Source organism: Aethalodelphis obliquidens, unplaced genomic scaffold, assembly GCF_003676395.1.
Source record: "Aethalodelphis obliquidens isolate GAN/ISIS:26980383/991018 unplaced genomic scaffold, ASM367639v1 scaffold27, whole genome shotgun sequence".
Lineage (NCBI taxonomy): Eukaryota > Metazoa > Chordata > Mammalia > Artiodactyla > Delphinidae > Aethalodelphis > Aethalodelphis obliquidens.
In genome coordinates, this window is record NW_020837971.1 from 16,317,917 (window position 1) to 16,336,872 (window position 18,956).

The following is an 18,956-nucleotide window of genomic DNA, read 5'->3' on the forward strand; positions in this document are numbered from 1 at the left end:
ATTAGGTCCCATTTGTTTATTTTTGTTTTTATTTCCATTACTCCAGGAGGTGGGTCAAAAAAGATCTTGCTGTGATTTATGTCACAGAGTGTTCTTCCTATGTTTTCCTCTAAGAGTTTTATAGTGCCCAGTCTTACATTTAGGTCTGTAATCCATTTTGAGTTTATTTTTGTGTATGGTGTTAGGGAGTGTTCTGATTTCATTCTTTTACATGTAGCTGTCCAGTTTTCCCCACACCATTTATTGAAGATACTGTCTTTTCTCTATTGCATATCCTTGCCTCCTTTGTCGTAGATTAGTTGACCATAGGTGTGTGGGTTTATCTCTGGGCTTTCTATCCCGTTCCATTGTTCTATATTTCTGTTTTTGTGCCAGTACCATATTGTCTTGATGTCTGTAGCTTTGTAGTATAGTCTGAAGTCAGGGAGTCTGATTCCTGCAGCTCCATTTTTTTTCCTCGAGACTGCTTTGGCTATTCGGGATCTTTTGTGTCTCCATACAAATTTTAAGATTTTTTGTTCTAGTTCTGTAAAAAATGCCGTTGGTAATTTGCTAGGGATTGCATTGAATCTGTAGATTGCTTTGGGTAGTATGGTCATTTTCACAAATGTTGATTCTTCCAATCCACGAACATGGTATATCTTCCCATCTGTTTGTGTCATCTTTGATTTCTTTCATCAGTGTCTTATAGTTTTCCGAGTACAGGTCTCTTACCTCTTTAGGTAGGTTTATTCCTAGGTATTTTATTCTTTTTGTTGCAGTGGTGAATGGGATTCTTTCCTTAATTTCTCTTTCTGATCTTTCGTTGTTAGTGTATAGGAATGCAAGAGACTTCTGTGCATTAATTTTGTATCCTGCAGCTTTACCAGATTCATTGATTAGCTCTAGTAGTTTTCTGATGGCATCTTTGGGATTATCTATGTATAATATCTTGGCATTTGCAAACAGTGACAAGTTTTCCTTCTTCTTTTCCAATTAGTATTCCTTCCTTTTATTTCTTTTTTTTCTCTGATTGCCGTGGCTAGGACTTCCAAACCATGTTGAATAATAGTGGCGAGAGTGGACATCCTTGTCTTGTGCCTGATCTTAGAGGAAATGCTTCCAGTTTTTCACCATTGAGAATGATGTTTGCTGTGGGTTTGTTGTATGTGGCCTTTATTATGTTGAGGTAGGTTCCCTCTGTGCCCACTTTCTGGAGAGTTTTTATCATGAATGGGTGTTGAATTTTGTCAAAAGCTTTTCTGCGTCTATTGAGATGATCATATGGTTTTTATTCTTCAATTTGTTAATATGGTGTATCACATTGATTGATTTGCATATATTGAAGAATCCTTGCATCTCTGGGATAAATCTCAGTAGATCATGGTGTATGAGGCTTTTAATGTGTTGTTGGATTCTGTTTGCTAGTATTTTTTTGAGAATTTTTGCATCTATATTCATCAGTGATATTGGTCTGTAATTTTCTTGTTTTGTAATATCTTTGTCTGGTTTTGGTATCAGGGTATGGTGGCCTTGTAGAATGAGTTTGGGAGTATTCCTTCTTCTGTAATTTTTTTGGGAGAGTTTGAGAAGGATGGGTGTTAGCTCTTCTCTAAATGTTTGATAGAATTCACCTCTGAAGCCATCTGGTCCAGAACTTCTGTTTGTTGGAAGATTTTTAATCACAGTTCCAACTCTGTAACTTGTGATTGGTCTGTTCATACTTTTTGTTTCTTCTGGTTCAGTCTTGGAAGGTTATACCTTTCTAAGAATTTGTCCATTTCTTCCAGGCTGTCCATTTTATTGGTGTAGAGCTGCTTGTAGTAGTCTCTTAAGATCCTTTGTATTTCTGCAGTGTCCATGGTAACTTTTCTGTTTTCATTGCTAATTTTATTGATTTGAGTCCTTCCCTCTTTTTCTTGATGAGTCTGGCTAAAGGTTTATCAATTTTGTTTATCTTCTCAAAGAACCAGCTTTTAGTTTTATTGATCTTTGCTGTTGTTTTCTTTGTTTCTATTTCATTTATTTCTGCTCTGATCTTTATGATTTCTTTCCTTCTAATAACTTTGGGTTTTGTTTGTTCTTCTTTCTCTAGTTCCTTTAGGTGTAAGTTTAGATTGTTTGAGATTTTTCTTGTTTCCTGAGGGAGGCTTGTATTGCTATAAACTTCCCTCTTAGAACCGCTTTTACTGCATCCCATAGGTTTTGGATCGTCATGTTTTCATTGTAATTTGTCTCTAGGTATTTTTTGGTTTCCTCTTTGATTTCTTCAGTGACCTCTTGGTTATTTAATAATGTATTGTTTAGCCTCCATGTGTTTGTGTTCTTTACGTTTTTTCCCCTGTAATTGATTTCTGATCTCATAGCGTTGTGGTCGGAAAAGATGCTTGATATCATTTCAATTTTCCTAAATTTACTGAGGCTTGATTTGTGACCCAAGATGTGATCTGTCCTGGAGAATGTTCCATGTGCACTTGAGAAGAAAGTGTAATCTACTGTTTTTGGATGGAATGTCCTATAAATATCAATTAAGTCTATCTGATCTACTGTGTCATTTAAAGCTTGTGTTTCCTTATTAATTTTCTGTCTGGATGATCTTTCCATTGGCGTAAGTGAGGTGTTAAAGTCCCCCACTATTATTGTGTTACTGTCGATTTCCTCTTTTATAGCTGTTAGCATTTGACTTATGTATTGAGGTACTCCTGTGTTGGGTGCATATATATTTATAATTGTTATATCTTCTTCTTGGATTGATCCCTTGATCATTATATAGTGTCCGTCCTTGTCTCTCTTTTTTTTTTTGCAGTACGCGGGCCTCTCACTGTTGTGGCCTCTCCTGTTGCGGAGCACAGGCTCTGGATGCGCAGGCTCCAGATGCGCAGGCCCAGTGGCCATGGCCCACGGGCCCAGCTGCTCCGCTGCATGTGGGATTCTCCCGGACTGGGGCACGAACCCACGTCCCCTGCATCGGCAGGCGGACTCCCAACCACTGCGCCACCAGGGAAGCCCCTTCCTTGTCTCTTGTAACATTCTTTATTTTAAAGTCTATTTTATCTGATATGAGCATTGCTACTCCAGCTTTTTTTAAATTTCCATTTGCACGGAATATCTTTTTCCATCCTCTCACTTTCAGTCTGTATGTATCCCTAGGTCTGAAGTGGGTCTCTGGTAGACAGCATATATATGGGTTTTGTGTTTGTATCCATTCAGCGAGCCTGTGTCTTTTGGTTGGAGCATTTAATCCATTCACATTTAAGGTAATTATTGATATGTATGTTCCTATTACCATTTTCTTAATTGTTATGGGTTTATTTTTCTAGGTCCTTTTCTTCTCTTGTGTTTCCCACTCAGAGAAGTTCCTTTAGCATTTGTTGTAGAGCTGGTTTGCTGGTGCTGAATTCTCTTAGCTTTTGCTTGTCTGTAAAGCTTTTGATTTCTCCGTTGAATCTGAATGAGATCCTTGCTGGGTAGAGTAATATTGGTTGTAGGTTCTTCCCTTTCATTACTTTAAATATATCATGCCACTCCCTTCTGGCTTGTAGAGTTTCTGCTGAGAAATCAGCTGTTAAACTTATGGGAGTTCCCTTGTACGTTATTTGTTGTTTTTCCCTTGTTGTTTTTAATAATTTTTCTTTGTCTTTAATTTTTGTCAACTTGATTACTATGTATTTTGGCGTGTTTGTCCTTGGGTTTATCCTGCCTGGGACTCTCTGTGCTTCCTGGACTTGGGTGGCTATTTCCTTTCCCATGTTAGGGAAGCTTTCAACTATAATCTCTTCAAATATTTTCTCGGGTCCTTACTCTCTCTCTCCTTCTCCTGGGACCCTATAATGCGAATGTTGGTGCGTTTAATGTTGTCCCAGAGGTCTCTTAGGCTGTCTTCATTTCTTTTCATTCTTTTTTCTTTGTTATCTTCCATGGCAGTGAATTCCACCATTCTGTCTTCCAGGTCACTTATCTGTTCTTCCACCTCAGTTATTCTGCTATTGATTCCTTCTAGTGTATTTTTCATTTCAGTTATTGTGTTCTTCATATCTGTTTGTTTGTTCTTTAATTCTTCTAGGTCTTTGTTAAACATTTCTTGCATCTTCTCGATCTTTGCCTCCATTCTTTTTCTGAAGTCCTGGATCATCTTCACTATAATTATTCTGAATTCTTTTTCTGGAAGGTTGCCTATCTCCACTTCATTTAGTTGTTTTTATGGGGTTTTATCTTGTTCCTTCGTCTGGTACGTAGCCCTCTGCCTTTTCATTTTGTCTGTCTTTCTGTGAATGTGTGGTTTGTTCCACAGGCTGCAGGACTGTAGTTCTTCTTGCTTCTGCTGTCTGCCCTCTGGTGGATGAGGCTATCTAAGAGGCTTGTGCAAGTTTCCTGATGCGAGGGGCTGGTGGTGGGTAGAGCTGTGTGTTGCTCTGGTGGGCAGAGCTCAGTAAAACTTTAATCCACTTGTCTGCTGATAGGCGGGTCTGAATTCCCTCCCTGTTGGTTGTTTGTCCTGAGGTGACCCAGCACTGGTGCCTACAGACTCTTTGGTGGGGCTAATGGCAGACTCTGGGAGGGCTCATGCCAAGGAGCACTTCCCAGAACTTCTGCTGCCAGTGTCCTTGTCCCTGCAGTGAGGCACAGCTACCCCCTGCCTCTGCAGGAGACCCTCCAACACTGGCAGGTAGGTCTGGTTCAGTCTCCTATGGGGTCACTCCTCCTTCCCCTGGGTCCCAGTGCACACACTACTTTGTGTGTGCCCTCCAAGAGTGGAGTCTCTGTTTCCCCCAGTCCTGTCGAAGTCCTGCAATCAAATTCCGCTAGCCTTCAAAGTCTGATTCTCTGGGAATTCCACCTCCCATTGCTGGATCCCCAGGTTGGGAAGCCTGACGTGGAGCTCAGAACCTTCACTCCAGTGGGTGGTCTTCTGTGGCATAAGTGTTCTCCAGTTTGTGAGTCACCCACCCAGCGGTTATGGGATTTGATTTTATTGTGATTGCGCCTCTCCTACCATCTCATTGCAGCTTCTCCTTCGTCTTTGGATGTGGGGTCTCTTTTTTGGTGAGTTCCAGTGTCTTCCTGTCGATGATTTTTCAGCAGTGAGTTGTGATTCCGGTCCTCTCACAAGAGGGAGTGAGCGCATGTCCTTCTACTTACCATCTTGAACGCTGTGGCCCTCAATTATACTTCTTTATGAATATTTTTAGTGGTTGCCCTAGGGTTTGCAATTTACATTTACAACTAATCTTAATCCGTTTTCCAATAACGCCACATTGCTTCACAGGTAGTGCATGCACCTTATAACCAAATTAATTACCCAGTACATCTTGCTACTTTTCTTTTGAACAGACTGTTATCTGTTAGATCAATTACAATAAGTAAAGTAGAAGGTATTATTTTACCTTCATTTATTTCTTCTCTCATGTTTTTTCCTTGATGTAGATCAATTTCTGACCAAATCATTTTCCTTCTCTCTGAATAAATTCTCTTAACATTTCCTGCCTGGTAATCATGAAATCTCCCAAGTTTTGTTTGCCTGAGAAAGACTTTGTTTCTCCTTCACTTTTGAAGGACAGTTCCACCAGATGCAGCATTGTAGGTTGGTGGGTTTTTCTTTGAGCACTGTTTCACTCTTCTCGTGCTTGCGTGGTTTCTGAAGAGAAGTTTGATATCGTCATCACCCCGGCTTCTCTGTAGGTAAGGTGCTATTTGGTGTTATCCTGTTGCTTACTTCAGGGTTTTCTCTTGGTCTTTGATTTTTTTGCAATTTGAATAGGATTTGTCTAGGTGTAGTTTTTGGTTTTGGTTTTTGTTTTGCTGTTTATCCTGCTTGATGTCCTCTGAGCTTCCTGGGTCTGTGGTTTGGTGTCTGACGTTGAGGAAGTTCTTAGCCTTTATTGCTTCAAGTGTTTCTTGGGTTTCTTTCTCCCCTTCTTTTCCTGGTAGTCCCACCACACATTTGTTATACCTTTCGTAATTTTCTATTGTTGGATATTCTGTTCCTTTTTTTGGGTTTGTTTTTTCCCTTCTTTTCTCTTTTCTATTTCCTTTTTAGTTTGGGGAGTTTTTACTGACATTATCTCCAAGCTGTGTCCATCTACTGGGGAACGAATCAAAAGCATTCTTCATTTCTGTTGTAATGCTTTTGGTTTTTAACATTTCGCATTGATTTTTTTTTCCTTAGAATATCCATCTCTTTGCGGACATCACCGATCAGTTCTTGCATCATGTTCACTTTATTAGAGCCCTTAGCATGTTAATCATAGTTGTTTTAAATTCCTGGTCTGATAATTCCAAAATCTCTGCCGTATCTGAGTCTGGTTCTGATGCTTGCCCTGTATGTTCAGTGTTCTTTGCCTATTACCATGCCTTATAATTTTTTGTTGAAAGCTGGGTATGGTGATTCAGGTAAAAGGAGCTGAGGTAAAGAGGCCTTCCTGCCTGGCCCCCAGAGTTTTGTCTCAAGCTTGTCCGTGCCCATGTCCAGCCCTTGGTCAGTCGCCTTCCGGTGTGCCTCCCAGGCCGGCTCCTGTGGCTTCTCCCTGGGGGCTGTGATTCTCTGTCCCCCGTTGCTCTCTCCAGTTTTGGGGGCAGCAGTTTGCCCTGTGACCTTGTCCTCTAATGGATCTGAGAAGACATGTTGATTTTTCAGTTTGTTCAGCTCTTTTCTTGTGAGGACAGGAGTGATGACGTCGAACTGGAGACAGGAAGTCTGTTGTCACCCCGTTAACAGCGACCGTAAACATTCGAGTTAGTGAGAGGATGAGAAATGTTGGCTGTAAGAGAAATCAGTAACCCATTAAATCACATTTAAAAACTGTGTTAATTGGTGGAGATGTGACGTGAAGACAGCTGACGCAGCACTGCGACTGCACCACACTCGGGGCCCTTTTCATTGAGGTTTGTTAGCCAGGTGCTTCATGGCCTCGTGTCACTTCATTTCTCTGTGCTCATCACTCAGCTGCCTGGCCCTTCGTGACTTAACACGTTTACTTTTAGCAGGTTGTGCAGAACCGTTGTTTTCAGTTTCCGACCATGACCCGGAAACACAAGCCATCCTTGTCTGTCCTTTTATTTATTTTTCATTTTTATTTTTATCTTTTGGTCACACCATGCGCCTTGTGGGATCTTAGTTCCCCTATCAGAGATTGAACCAGGGCCCCCTGCAGTGGAAGCCTGGAGTCTTAACCACTGGCCTGCCAGGGAAGTCCCTTGTCTGTCCTTTTCGAATCCAGAGTCCACCAAACTAATTTTGAGGTGTCCTTTACAGGACTTTGATGACAACATTGATGCAGTCTGGTGGGAAGTGTGGGAGTGTTCTCCTCAGCCGGTAGAGATTTTGCTAAAAACTTGGAGCACGCCGCCTTGAGGAGGCCCCCACCGCGAGCCGGGGCGGCGGCCAGGGGGCCTGGTGGTGGGGATGCACGAGGCTCTCGCAGTGCTCTGCTGGCGCGTGGTGGTGTTGGCTCATCTTCCCCTTCTCATGGCACGTTCTCTCTCCACTTTCTCTCAGTACTTAGGTCAGTTAACATCCATCCCAGGATACCTGAATCCCTCCAGTAGGACTGAAATCCTGCATTACATAGACAATGCAAAGGTAACCCCATCTGCCTGACTCTGTCCTCCTAACCCTCAGCCTGCTCCACCTCCCAGCCCTGACCTCTGACCCTCCGCCCGCTCCACCTCCCAGCCCTGACCTCTGACCCTCAGCCCGCTCCACCTCCCAGCCCTGACTTCTGAGCCTCAGCCTGCCCCATCTCCCAGCCCTGACCTCTGACCCTCAATTTGCTCCACCTCCCATCCCTGACCTCTGACCCTCAATTTGCTCCACCTCCTAACCCCAAGCTCTGACCCTTGTTCTCTGACACCAGCTCTTGGCCCTCTGACCTTGGGCCTTCATGGCCGTGAGGGATGACCCAGTCCCATCATGTTAAGGGTGCACTTGGCCCTTGGCTATCAAGACTGTTCCTCAGTCTGAACATGAACTTTATTCTCCAGACTTGCTCCTGGTGGTTCTGGGCTGTTTCACAATTCACGTTTTCGAGATATCCAAACCACATGCCACAGGTCTGAGTCTAAGGGCGGTTCCAGAAGGACCCCCCACGTGGTTTGAACACAGCAGTGCCCTGGGGCGAACATGGCTGCACTCTGCTCATGAGTCAGCACTGGCTGTGTGGGCTGCGTGCGCCACACACGGTGCGGGGTCCCAGGGGAGCCCGTGGCCGGGCCCTGTGTTTCTGATGCCGTGTGGTTTCTTCCAGAGAGCCCACCAGCTCCCCGGACACCTGACCCAGGAGCATGACGCTGTGATCAGCCTGTCTGCCTACAACGTCAAGCTGGCCTGGAGGGACGGGGAGGACACCATCCTCAGGGTCCCCATCCATGACATCGCCGCCGTGTCCTACGTGCGGGATGACGCCTCACACCTGGTGGTCCTAAAGACAGGTATGGACCTGGGGAGTGGGGTCAGGAGGGTCCTTGGCAGGTGCCGACCACACCTCTGTCGTGAGGAGTGAGTCCGTGGATTTCACGGAGCTCTGGAGACAGTTTCTACAGCGCTGGGTCAGCCACTGCTGCCCGCTGTGCCTGAGAGAAGCCCTCTGTCCAGAGAAGGGCAGTGACCCAGGAGGCTGTGAGGAACAGGTGCTGAGCTCAGCCACTGTCACTCAGCGTGGCCCCCGTCCGGGATGCTGACGTGGCCTCTGACACCCAGGCCTGGTAGAGCCCTGGGCGCAGGTGGCCCCACAGGGTGAGGGTGGGCCACAGCTCAGCCCAGTCAGCATTCGGCCCCTGCCTTTGGCCAGGCAGTCTTCCCAAAGCGGGGGGAGCAAAGATGAGACCAGACCAGCAAGGAGCTGTCTGCGAGACGTTCTCAGTGTGTCCGTGTAGGAGAATCAGAGAGAACCTTAAACCAGCCGTCAGCTCCCCTCGCCCAGCCCACTCCTCTCACCTGGCGATGAGGGTGCAGCGCCGCCTTACTTGGCACTGCCGGACAGGCTGCCCGGCAGGTCCAGAGCCCCAGCCTAAGTCCCCGAGAAATGAGGAGAGAAATCACAGTTTCACACATGCCGTGCCCTTCCCGGCAGGCAGTTCTCAGGTTGTCGCTGCAGCACGGACGCCGTCCTGGGCTCCTTTAGGCATTGGCGGGAGCTGGGTTGAGCCCCGGAGCTGCTCATTTCCAAAGGGCCGGTGGTGGGGCGTGAGGGTGGCCCGCTGGACCGGCCTGGGTCGCACGCTGTGCTTCCTGCAGTGCAGAGTTGTATTTCTGCTTGAGGTCGTTAGCTCACGGGGATCCGAGGGCTTTTTAAAAGCCAGGGCCCTGGTGAGCTTTTTCATTACTGACTCCTCGAGCTTCAAGGAGGTTCCCGTGCAAGGGCCCGTGAATCCGGTGGGGATGCTGCGGGTCCGTGTGCACAGGTAACTGGAGCGGTTTGTGCAGGTGGCTGCCGGGATTCCTACAGCCCCTCTCCTCTGTGTGGCTGTGGCTCAGCGTCCCCTCCGCAGCGTCACACACAGCACACACACACACTCACACTCCCCACACATGCTTGTAACACCCATGTACATCCTCGCACTCACTCACATGCACTCACGGGTCCCACACACTCACACACTCTCACTCATACTCGCTAGTTCACACGCACACGCACACAGACCGCTGCTCTGTCGTGCTGCACTGTGGAGCGAGGTCCCCTCTGTGCTCTGCTTGTTCCTCATTTCCCCGTATTGTGTTCAGTGAGCAGCTACCGTTTAATGACAGGCATTATTTTAGGTTGAACAACATGAAGCTGCATTTTAATCTACAAAAATGACAATTGAAGGTGGCTCAAACTAGTAGAAAGCATGTGACATGAACGATCTCGTTTAATCTCCACAGTAAACCTGTCAGGAGGATTCTGTTTACTTCCACTGCTGCTGCTGGACTAACTGGGAGCAGATGGTCACCCGGTGGGTGGGTGGTGGCCGGCTGGTTGAGGAACTGGCTGTGTAACTGCTTCCACCAGCGCTGCCCAGCGCCGTGGTAGCTGCCGTGCCCTGCCAGGGGACTGTTGCCGTAGGAGGCCTGAGGTCTGGGGCCTCCCTAGGGACCGAGCAATGAGGAGAGCACTCTGGCTGCGGGCCTACCGGCGTTTGGGCCGGTAGGAGGGGAGCCGGCCCCTGGGTTTCTTGTGTCCAGGACATTTCTCAGCGTTAACCATAGAGCAGAGTGCTAGGAAAACAGGTAACCGAGTTACTTCTAAGACTCCATAGGAGAAACTTCCCAAAAGATGAAAACCAGGGCCCTGGGCTTTGAGAGCTTTCAAGTTAAAGGAAGAGAATGAATTCCGTGTCCTGGAGCGGCCTCCTCATTCTAGCAGATGGCCCTGAAGGGAAGCCTCCAGACTGGGGGCCTCCTGGTCTCTCAGAGGCTCCTGTGCCCGTCAGGCGCGCTGTGTGTGAAGTGATGCACGTGGCCGTCCTCAGCACAGGTGCCGGCAGTGGTAGCTAACGCTAAGCGCCTACTGCCCGCAGGCCGGCTGTGTGCCTCCTTCAACCCGGGCTCTGCTGGCATTTGGGGCAACATGGGGTCAGGGGTAGGGGTCAGGTCTGGCTGCAGGCAGAGCTCCGAGGACATGGAGGCATCTCGTTAAAGGATGTCTCTGTGGATGTAGGAGAGTGGACAGTGGGTCTGAACCGGGGCCTGTGGGGCAGCCTGTAGGGCGGTGGCTGGATGCAGCTGGGGGCTGGAGTGGGCTTGCTTCGCGTGGCCTTGGAGCCACATACCCGCCTCCTTGAGAGCAGCCACGGGTGCGAGCCACAAAGCTACTAAAAATGTTCTAAAAAAGTAGAACGGAACAAGTGAAATCAACGTTACTGATGTATTTCATTTAGCTCTTTATGTCCAGACATCATGTCAGCGAGGTCAGGGTAACAGTCGCTAGTGAGCGCTCACACAGTCTTTTTTGTCCTGAGACCTTGTGGGTAGTTTCCACTTTGGGTAGCGCTCAGCACCTGTGGCCCGTGGGTCTGTGGGACGGTGCAGTCCGGGGTCTAACCGTGGGATTCATGGGGCTCAGCCTCCACACAGGGTGCGGCCAGCCCTGCCCCTCAGAGCCCTGGTCTTTGCAGGCCCATCCACCCCCAGCATGGCTGTTCCTGGTTGGGTTCCCGTCTCTCAGCTGTGTCTGAGCTTCGGGTGGTCTCCCTCCTGGGTGGGCTCGCGCTGAGCTACCCCGGCATCAGGGGAGCTCAAGCCTTCACCTCCACTTCCTGCTCCCAGGTGTGTCTGAGCATCTGCTCAGACAGGCCTGGAGCCCTGTTCCTGTAGAAGCTTCCCTGGGCCCCAGGCCCCCCTTCCCACTTCAGGAATTCCCCCTCGCGTCCCACAAGACCTTATGTGTGAGGAGGCGGTGTGTAGTGTTAGGAACACAGGCGGGGGCTCTCACGTCTAGATCCCTACCTGGCTTCTGCCCCTCACGCACCCTCGGGCCTGGCGCTCTGCCCCCTGTGCCTCGTTTCCCCATCTCTTGTCAGGATTGTGTATTAACCTTGTCACTAGAACCCTGTGAATGCTTTCTTTTGTGTAGATCAAAAGCAGCTGAATATTAGCAGTTTCATATCTCAGCCTAAGATATTCGCACTGTCTTTGGCAAAGATGCTGGAAGGTCATGTAAGGTGATGGCTTTGAGTGGGCAGTGGCAGGGGAGTGAGGATGGGAGGGTGCTCTTGTGAAGGGAAGGTGACGATGGGGGTGTGCCTGGCTCGGCCTGTTCCCACCTGAGTCAGGTAGGGGCTGCCCAGAGCCTGCTGTTGAGCTCCCACACCTGCCCTAACCTGCCACGGTGTTGACTTTCCAGCCCAGGACCCCGGCATCTCCCCCAGCCAGAGTTTGTGTGCAGAAAGTTCCAGAGGCCTCACCGCAGGCTCCCTGTCAGAGAGTGGAGTGGGGCCTGTGGAGGCATGCTGCCTGGTGATCCTGGCCGTGGAGAGCAAGGTGAGCAGGATTGGCAGCTGGTACCCAGGCCCTGCCCATGGCCTGCCCATCCCCCCCATATCCTGACCCAGCCCCACCTACAGCTTGCCCAGGCTCCACCCACACCAGAGCCAGCCCCGCCTATATCCTGATCCAGCCCCGCATACCACCTGACCCAGGTCCCACCCCAGGTCCCACTGGCTCCCAGTCTGCTGGTTTGTTCTTCTCTTGGTGGGCCTCACCGCCCCCTTCCTCCATGCTGACGGGGGCCGTGGTCTGTACCCCAAGCTGTGCCCTTGGGGAAGACGCTTGGGAGTGGGGAGTTGGGGCTTGGGGCCCCACCTTGGCCACCCAAGAGCCACCAGCCTCGGGGAGCCCCTTGATACCCTTCTGTTAAGCTTTCACATTTGTGAGCCCAAAGCAGGGCTGCCCCACCTTAGGTGGCCTCTGAGCAGTGTCCCTCCTCCCCAGCCCTGCCCACCTGCCAGCTGGGAAGTTCTTCCTCATGGGGCCGCCTCACTGGCCTGTCCCCACCGGAAGCTCCTGCACACACTGTCCCGTGTCCCAGGGGCAGAGCCGCCCCAGATGGGACGCTGCGTTAACGGCACACGCGTGAAACACTTGTGCGGTGTCAGGAGTGCCGTCCGTGTGACCTGGCACGGGTGCTGTTCCCTCCCTGCCCCGTTCCCTCCCTGCCCCTTTCCCGTGGCTGGGACAGGAGTGGGGAAATGGTGCTGGCTGGAAGGGCAGTGGAGGAGGAGGGCCGGCAGCTGACGCACTTGCGGGTCCAGCCAGCTTCCTGGGTGTGGGCTGGTGTCCTTGCGGCGCCGTGGGGCAGTGGGAGGCGTCAGGCCCTCGGTGCAGGTGTTTGTTCTGCGTCTGAGGTGTCGAACGCCTGGAAGCGGCCCAGGAAGCCTCCGCATTGTCCTCCGTTGGCAGGTCGCCGCAGAAGAGCTGTGCTCCCTGCTCGGCCAGGTCTTCCAGATCGTGTACACGGAGTCCACCATCGACTTCCTGGACAGAGCCATATTTGACGGGGCCTCGACACCCACCCACCACCTGTCCCTTCACAGTGGTACGTGAGCAGGAGGGCCCCGCTGCCCCTTCCCACCGGGGCTCACTCTGCCGCGAGCTCTTCCCAGGACAACACCCGGGCAGCCTTGTTGTGCGGTGGCCCTGTGGCCACCGTCCCGGGGGGTTTGAGCCGACGCCCTTTGTTCCCAGACTTCACTGTTCGTGTTAATCTGCAAGTTTAATCAAGGCACACGTGTTCCCCCCCGCTCCCTGCTTTAGGCCACCTGGTGGCTTCCTGCGTAACTTTGGGGGCCAGGAACACTTTTTCTGGAACCACGCCTGGCCAAAGTCACTTTACCAAACTTAGAACCCAGGGCCGGGCGGGGCTCCCAGCGCTGGGGCTGAGAGTGGGTATGGGGCCCCTTCCAAGACGAGGCCTGCCCGGGGCGGGGTGGGGGGCAGTGGCAGGAAGAGCAAGGGGCCCAAAGGCGGTGTAGCCGGACCAGCGCTCAGAGCCGCTTCCTCCGTGTGGGCACCTGGGGAGCGTTTTCCGGAATCTGTGAGCACGCGCAAGATGCGTCATTTGCGTGGGAGCCCACTTGAGCTCAGTCTTCTAAACACCAAGAGCATCCACTTTCAAACGCTTAGTATACCGAGGACCCGTGGCTTCTGTCAGTCAGGTGAACAGAGAGAGAGGTATTGGAGGCAGCGCAGCGGTAGCCTCCGTGGCAGGCAGCCTCTGGTCTTTCTGTGGAGAGTCCAGCCCTGCGCGCCCCCGGCGGCTCACGTGTCTCCACGAACAGCGCAGAACCCTTTGCGTGCTGACGAAGCTGAGGGCGCTTTCTGAGGAAGGGCTGGCTCTCTCACCTTCTCCTTGTCTCGCCGTTCATGCTGGAGCCGCCCCAGCACTGCAGAGACAGCCCGGCGAGGCCGGCAGCCTGTCCTCACGGGCAGGTGGGGAGGTTGAGGCCCAGAGGCCCGCGGCCTCCGCAGTGGGTAGCAGGTGGTTCATTGAGCTCTATTTAAACGTTCAGCATTGAGATTTCCAATAGTGGTTTTTTTGGAATAAGCTTTTTTTACTAAAAAGTACACAGATCATAATTATACCATTAAATGAGTTTTCACGAAGTAAACACAGGATGTTCAGCCTACCCGCGTGGGCTTCCTTCCTGCCGGCCTTCTCTCTGCGTGGGTGTCCTTTGTCCCCCAGCCCTCAGGTCTCCCTCTGGGGTCCAGGCACACCCGCACTCACACCACGTGTGCCCATGCACCCATCACATACATCACACACACAGCACACGTACGTACGTCACGTCACAGGCGTGCACACACTCCACACAGCACACACGCTCACATCCTCACAGACACTTCACGCACACGAGCGTGCACACTAGACGCTCACAGCACACGCACTCCCCGTGCGCACACACTCTCGGACACGCGTCCTCTGCTGGTTTCTGCCTCAGGCCTTCCTTGCCGGGTCAGTTCTCTCCTGCTGCTGTGACAGGTCACCACGACTGAGCAGCTTCAGCCACACGGACTTACTGGTCTCTCACGGTTCTGTAGGTTCGAGTCCACCGTGGGCCTCACTGGCTCAAATCAGGGTGCGGGCCAGCGGCCTTCCTCCTGAGACTCCGGGGAGAAGCTGCTTCCTGCCTTTTCCAGCTTCCCGCGGCCTTCCTCCCTCCACGGTCACAGCCATGGTGGCATCTCTGACCTCCTGTTGTTGCGGCTCCGTCCGGCCCCTCCCCGTCCACACCAGAGGGCCCAGGGCACACGTCGAGCCCCCTCAGATAGCCCAGGCATCTTCCTGTCTCAGGGTCAGCTGCCCAGCAACCTCCAGCCCCGTTGCCACGTCACCTGGCATGTGCGCCTGGGGTTTGGACGGGGGCATCTTGGGGCCATTATTGTGCTCACTGCACACTCCCCTCCTACTGCCAGAAACGTCCTCTTTCTCTCCCTGTCCCCTCCCCACTCCCACGTTTTCTGATCCCTTTTCTCTTAAAGCTTCGCTTGCTGGGTGTGATGGTGCCTCGGCGTCCCTTCTCGTCTGTGCCACATGGACCTTAGGTCATCTCTTTGGTGTTGCCCAAGTAGCTGCTGTGTACCAGGTCCTTTGCTGGTCTGAGGGTCTCAGGCACCCTGAGGCCCCGTGTCTGTCCTCGGGGAGCAGCCGTCCACATGTGGAGCCGCCGTCCACATGTGGAGCCTGGCTGGGTCCAGGTTGGGGCTCAGACCTGCCAGCTCTGATCGTGGCTTCTGCCCTCACCAGCTGTGTGGCATGGGGCAAGTTGCATAACCTCTCTGATTCAGTTGCTCATCTAAAAGTTGGAGCAGTGGTGATGCCTGCTGGGATCAGAGAAGACAAAGTAGCGCAGCCCCTAGGACGCTGCCGGGCGTGGTACCACATCTACCAGTGGTGCTTCTCTTGTCCTGGCCATTGGGGGCCCTCTCCAGCCCTGCCACGTGCCACATCCTCTGAGGACCAGAGCATTGTCCCGCCTCCTGCCCAGCCCTGCAGCAGATGGTGCATCTCACAAGACCCCCAGGAGGAGCAGGCATGGGTGCAGCCCGAGGGGTGCACCCCAGGGGCCTGGCCGGCTCTGCCCATGAAGGCCTGCAGGCTCCCCACCGCCAGGGCTCTGCATCTCCTGCTTAGAGCTTGGACACTGGACTCAGTGCCCCCTCCCTCACGTAACCAGAAGTTTCTGTGTTCTGCACTTTCTGCACAGATGACTCTTCCACAAAGGTGGACATGAAGGAGTCCTATGAGACGGAAGCCAGCACTTTGTGAGTACCCCGCCCTGGTGGTGCCAGTATGGCTGCCTGGCTCCACCCTCCTCGTCGGTATCCCTCCCCCTGCCCCCACCCCCTTCAGGAGCCTTCCAGTGAGTGGGCTCCCCAGGGTCACACCAGTGACATCATCACTCCACTGAGACCCTGCTAGGCTGAGGGTCCCTTCTGGGTCCTTCCCTGCACGTGTCTTTCTCTATCCGGCCCGAGCCCCTCCCTCCATGACAGGCCCCCTCCTCCTCTCAGACCCTGGCCCTAACTGGGCCCCCATGGGGGTCGAGGGTGCAGGCACGGGGCAGGGCTGGGGGGCCGCCCACCCACGGCTCGGCTCGCGTCCTTGCAGCTCCTTCCCCGAGTGTGCGCATGCAGGCGGCGTGTCGCCCTTGTCCTTCTGCACGCAGACGGCGCCGCACGCCAAGACGGTCAGTGAGAGCGAGCTGAGCGCCACGGCCGCCGAGCTGCTGCAGGACTACATGCTCACGGTACGCTGCCCGCCGCCGCTGCCGCCGCCGTCAGGAGACCCCGGCCCCAGAGAGCCCACGTGCTCTAGCAGGCCTGTGCTGGGGCCGGCGGCGCCTTGGGGTTAGAACCTCCTTGCGGGGGTGGGGCAGGGCCAGGGAGGGGAGGATGAAGGCATGCTTCTCTGTGGGTGGGGCTGGGGGTGAGCGTGGGCGCCTTGCTTGCAACTGGGCCTCACTGCCTTTCCCACCAGGTCAGTCTTTGGGGAGGGTGTGAGTTGGCCAGGACCTGAGCATGGGGGCTGCTCTGGCCTCCGGGGCTGGACCACAGGCCTGTCCCTGGGTCTCTGGTGGTGGACGGTAGCGGAGGACCGGGTCACTCCCTGGAAGGGCCAGATGGGCCTTGTCATCACTCAGCAGATTCTTTTACCCCCATCCCCCGACCTCACGTGATGTTCTCATTAGAAACTCGGTCAGCTGGCTGAGCATCACTGTGGGCTCCAGGGCGCTGGTCGCTGCCCCCCCGGCAGTGGTGTGCAGACGCGCCCTCTGCCCGCTTGCGGGCAGCCTGGTCAGCCGCGCCTGCAGATTAGGGCGGATGGTGCGGGCTCCTCTCTCGCCTGCCGGCCGGAGCCGTGGAGCTGCAGGTCCTCTGGGGTCTCGTGGCGTGTGGGCAGGGGGGCGGCAGCGCCGGTCACCACCCCGCCCCGGGCCCGGCTCTCTCGGCAGCTGCGCACCAAGCTGTCGTCGCAGGAGATCCAGCAGTTCGCGGCGCTGCTGCATGAGTACCGCGACGGAGCCTCGGTGCACGAGTTCTGCATCAACCTGCGGCAGCTCTACGGGGACAGCCGCAAGTTCCTGCTGCTCGGTGAGCGCGCGACGGACGGGGGCGCCGTTAGGAATGGGACCAGCCAGCGAGGCCTGAGTGATGCGGCTGGGAGGGGCCTGTCCCAGTGACGGGTGGGGACCTTCCCCCGGGGAAGCGGGAGGGGCCCCACGGGAGCTAGACTGAGGGTGAGGTGGGCGCCGCGCTGCCTGGCGAGGGCCGGGGGAGGCTCTGCAAGGAGGTGGCGCTTGTGCAGGTTTGGGAGGCGGGGCAGGTGCTTGCTGGGCGGGGGAGTGAGGACGCCATTCCCGGTGAAGGGCAGCCTTAGCCGAGGCCCGAGAGCTTAGCACGCGGAGTCAGCACGGCGGGCGGGTGCTCAGGGCCTGCCACGGACAGGGCCCTGGACGGTTGCCCAGGCGCGCGAGGCCGGTAGCGCCTCTGCTTTCCCCATGCTGACCCCGGAGAACACGGCTGGTTGACGGTGGCTGCTGGAGGCTCCTGGGTCCTGGGCTCTGCCCCCAGCGGTCCGATGAGGGCGCACTGCTCATGGGGGTGAAGGGCTGGAGGTGGACCTGCTGCATCCAGTCCGAGCTCTTGCTGACCCCACTGCACCCTGGAGTCAGTCGCCACCCGATGCTGGGGTCCACAGCCCCTGTTCGTACTGTCCTCACATAGGAGGGGGTCTCTGTCCAGGAAGTGGGTGGTCAGCCGGGCGCCGGGAGCACAGCTGGGCGGCGGGGCCCAGTGCTCGGAGCCCTGCGTCAGCCTCCCCTCCCCTCCGCTCTCTCCTCTCCTCTCCTCCGTCTGGAAACCTGTGCAGTGGGGCTTCTGTGAGGACTGAGGGGAGTGACGCGAGGGTGTGGCTCCCGGCCCACGCCTGCCCCGCTGCAGAGGCAGGGCAGGGCCAGACGCAGGCGGGTGGTGGGGTGGCCCCCCCGGGCTGTGGGCTTTTGTGCGGGAGCCGCAGGGTCAGGTGTGCCATGTGTGTGCAGGTCTGCGGCCCTTCATCCCCGAGAAGGACAGCCAGCACTTCGAGAACTTCCTGGAGACCATCGGGGTGAAGGATGGCCGCGGGATCATCACCGACAGCTTCGGCAGGTACCGCCGGGCCATGAGCTCCACCTCCACCTCCACCTCCAACGGGAACAGGGCCGCGGGCAGCTCTGACGACCAGTCCGCGCCCTCGGAGGGGGACGAGTGGGACCGCATGATCTCGGACATCAGCAACGACATCGAGGCGCTGGGCTGCAGCATGGACCAGGACTCGGCCTGATGGCGCCGGGACCCCGCCAGCCGCTCTCCCCGCGTGGGGCCCCGGGCGCAGGTGGCTCTACTGTGAAGGAGGCACCCTGGTGCTGGGGCGGAAGGCCGCACTGCGCCCCCCTGCATGCCACCCTGCCTCGGGAGGGGGTCTTGTCAGCCAGACCCCGGACAGCTGTCATTTTGCACATGACGTTTCTATTGAAACTCTCAGAGACCTTAAAAGAAGTTTACCGCAATGTGAATAATTTATCTCTGCTTGCTAGCGTGTTCCTGCTCCAGTGGGGTAGGAGCCGGGATGTGCGCTCTGGCCTCTGTCTCAGACCCGCATGCCCAGGCTGGGCACAGTGGGCTGGGCGCTCGTGCCCGCTGCCTAAAGGGAGGGCCTGATTTGGGGTTGTGGACACAGGGCAGAGAGCAGGTGTCCTAAGCACATGTGGACGTGAACATCAGGCCCCCGCTGGCGGGACCTGGGCACTGGGCTGTCTGAGGGACGCTGGCTGTCCTCCTCCCTCCCCCAAGCCCCAGTCCCCGGCTCTCATCCACAGTCATAGTGGTCTCCATAGCAGACCTGCACACCACCGCTTCGCTGGAAGCGCCCACCCCACCCTGAGAGTGCGTCGTCTTGGAGCCCAGGGTCGCCGGTCGTCAGGAAGGCCAGTGGGGGCACTGTGCCTGCCCCTTCAAGGCC

General features: G+C 54.2%; 1 protein-coding gene across 2 annotated transcripts in view; it reads left to right on the forward strand.

Moving 5' to 3' along the window:
• The window catches only part of CCM2 (CCM2 scaffold protein), a 59,449-nt gene extending 40,926 nt beyond the window's left edge, over nt 1–18,523 (forward strand). Inside the window, exons 5-12 of one of the 2 annotated variants that reach the window (XM_027124054.1) lie at nt 7,475–7,558; nt 8,223–8,406; nt 11,799–11,935; nt 12,854–12,989; nt 15,661–15,718; nt 16,065–16,203; nt 16,909–17,047; nt 17,998–18,523. In XM_027124054.1, the coding sequence (XP_026979855.1) occupies nt 7,475–7,558; nt 8,223–8,406; nt 11,799–11,935; nt 12,854–12,989; nt 15,661–15,718; nt 16,065–16,203; nt 16,909–17,047; nt 17,998–18,278 (1,158 nt within the window). In that variant the 3' untranslated portion in view covers nt 18,279–18,523. The remainder of the gene's footprint in view (nt 1–7,474; nt 7,559–8,222; nt 8,407–11,798; nt 11,936–12,853; nt 12,990–15,660; nt 15,719–16,064; nt 16,204–16,908; nt 17,048–17,997) is intronic. The other variant, XM_027124055.1, reaches the window with a different exon arrangement.
• The last annotated feature ends 433 nt before the right edge of the window (nt 18,524–18,956 follow it).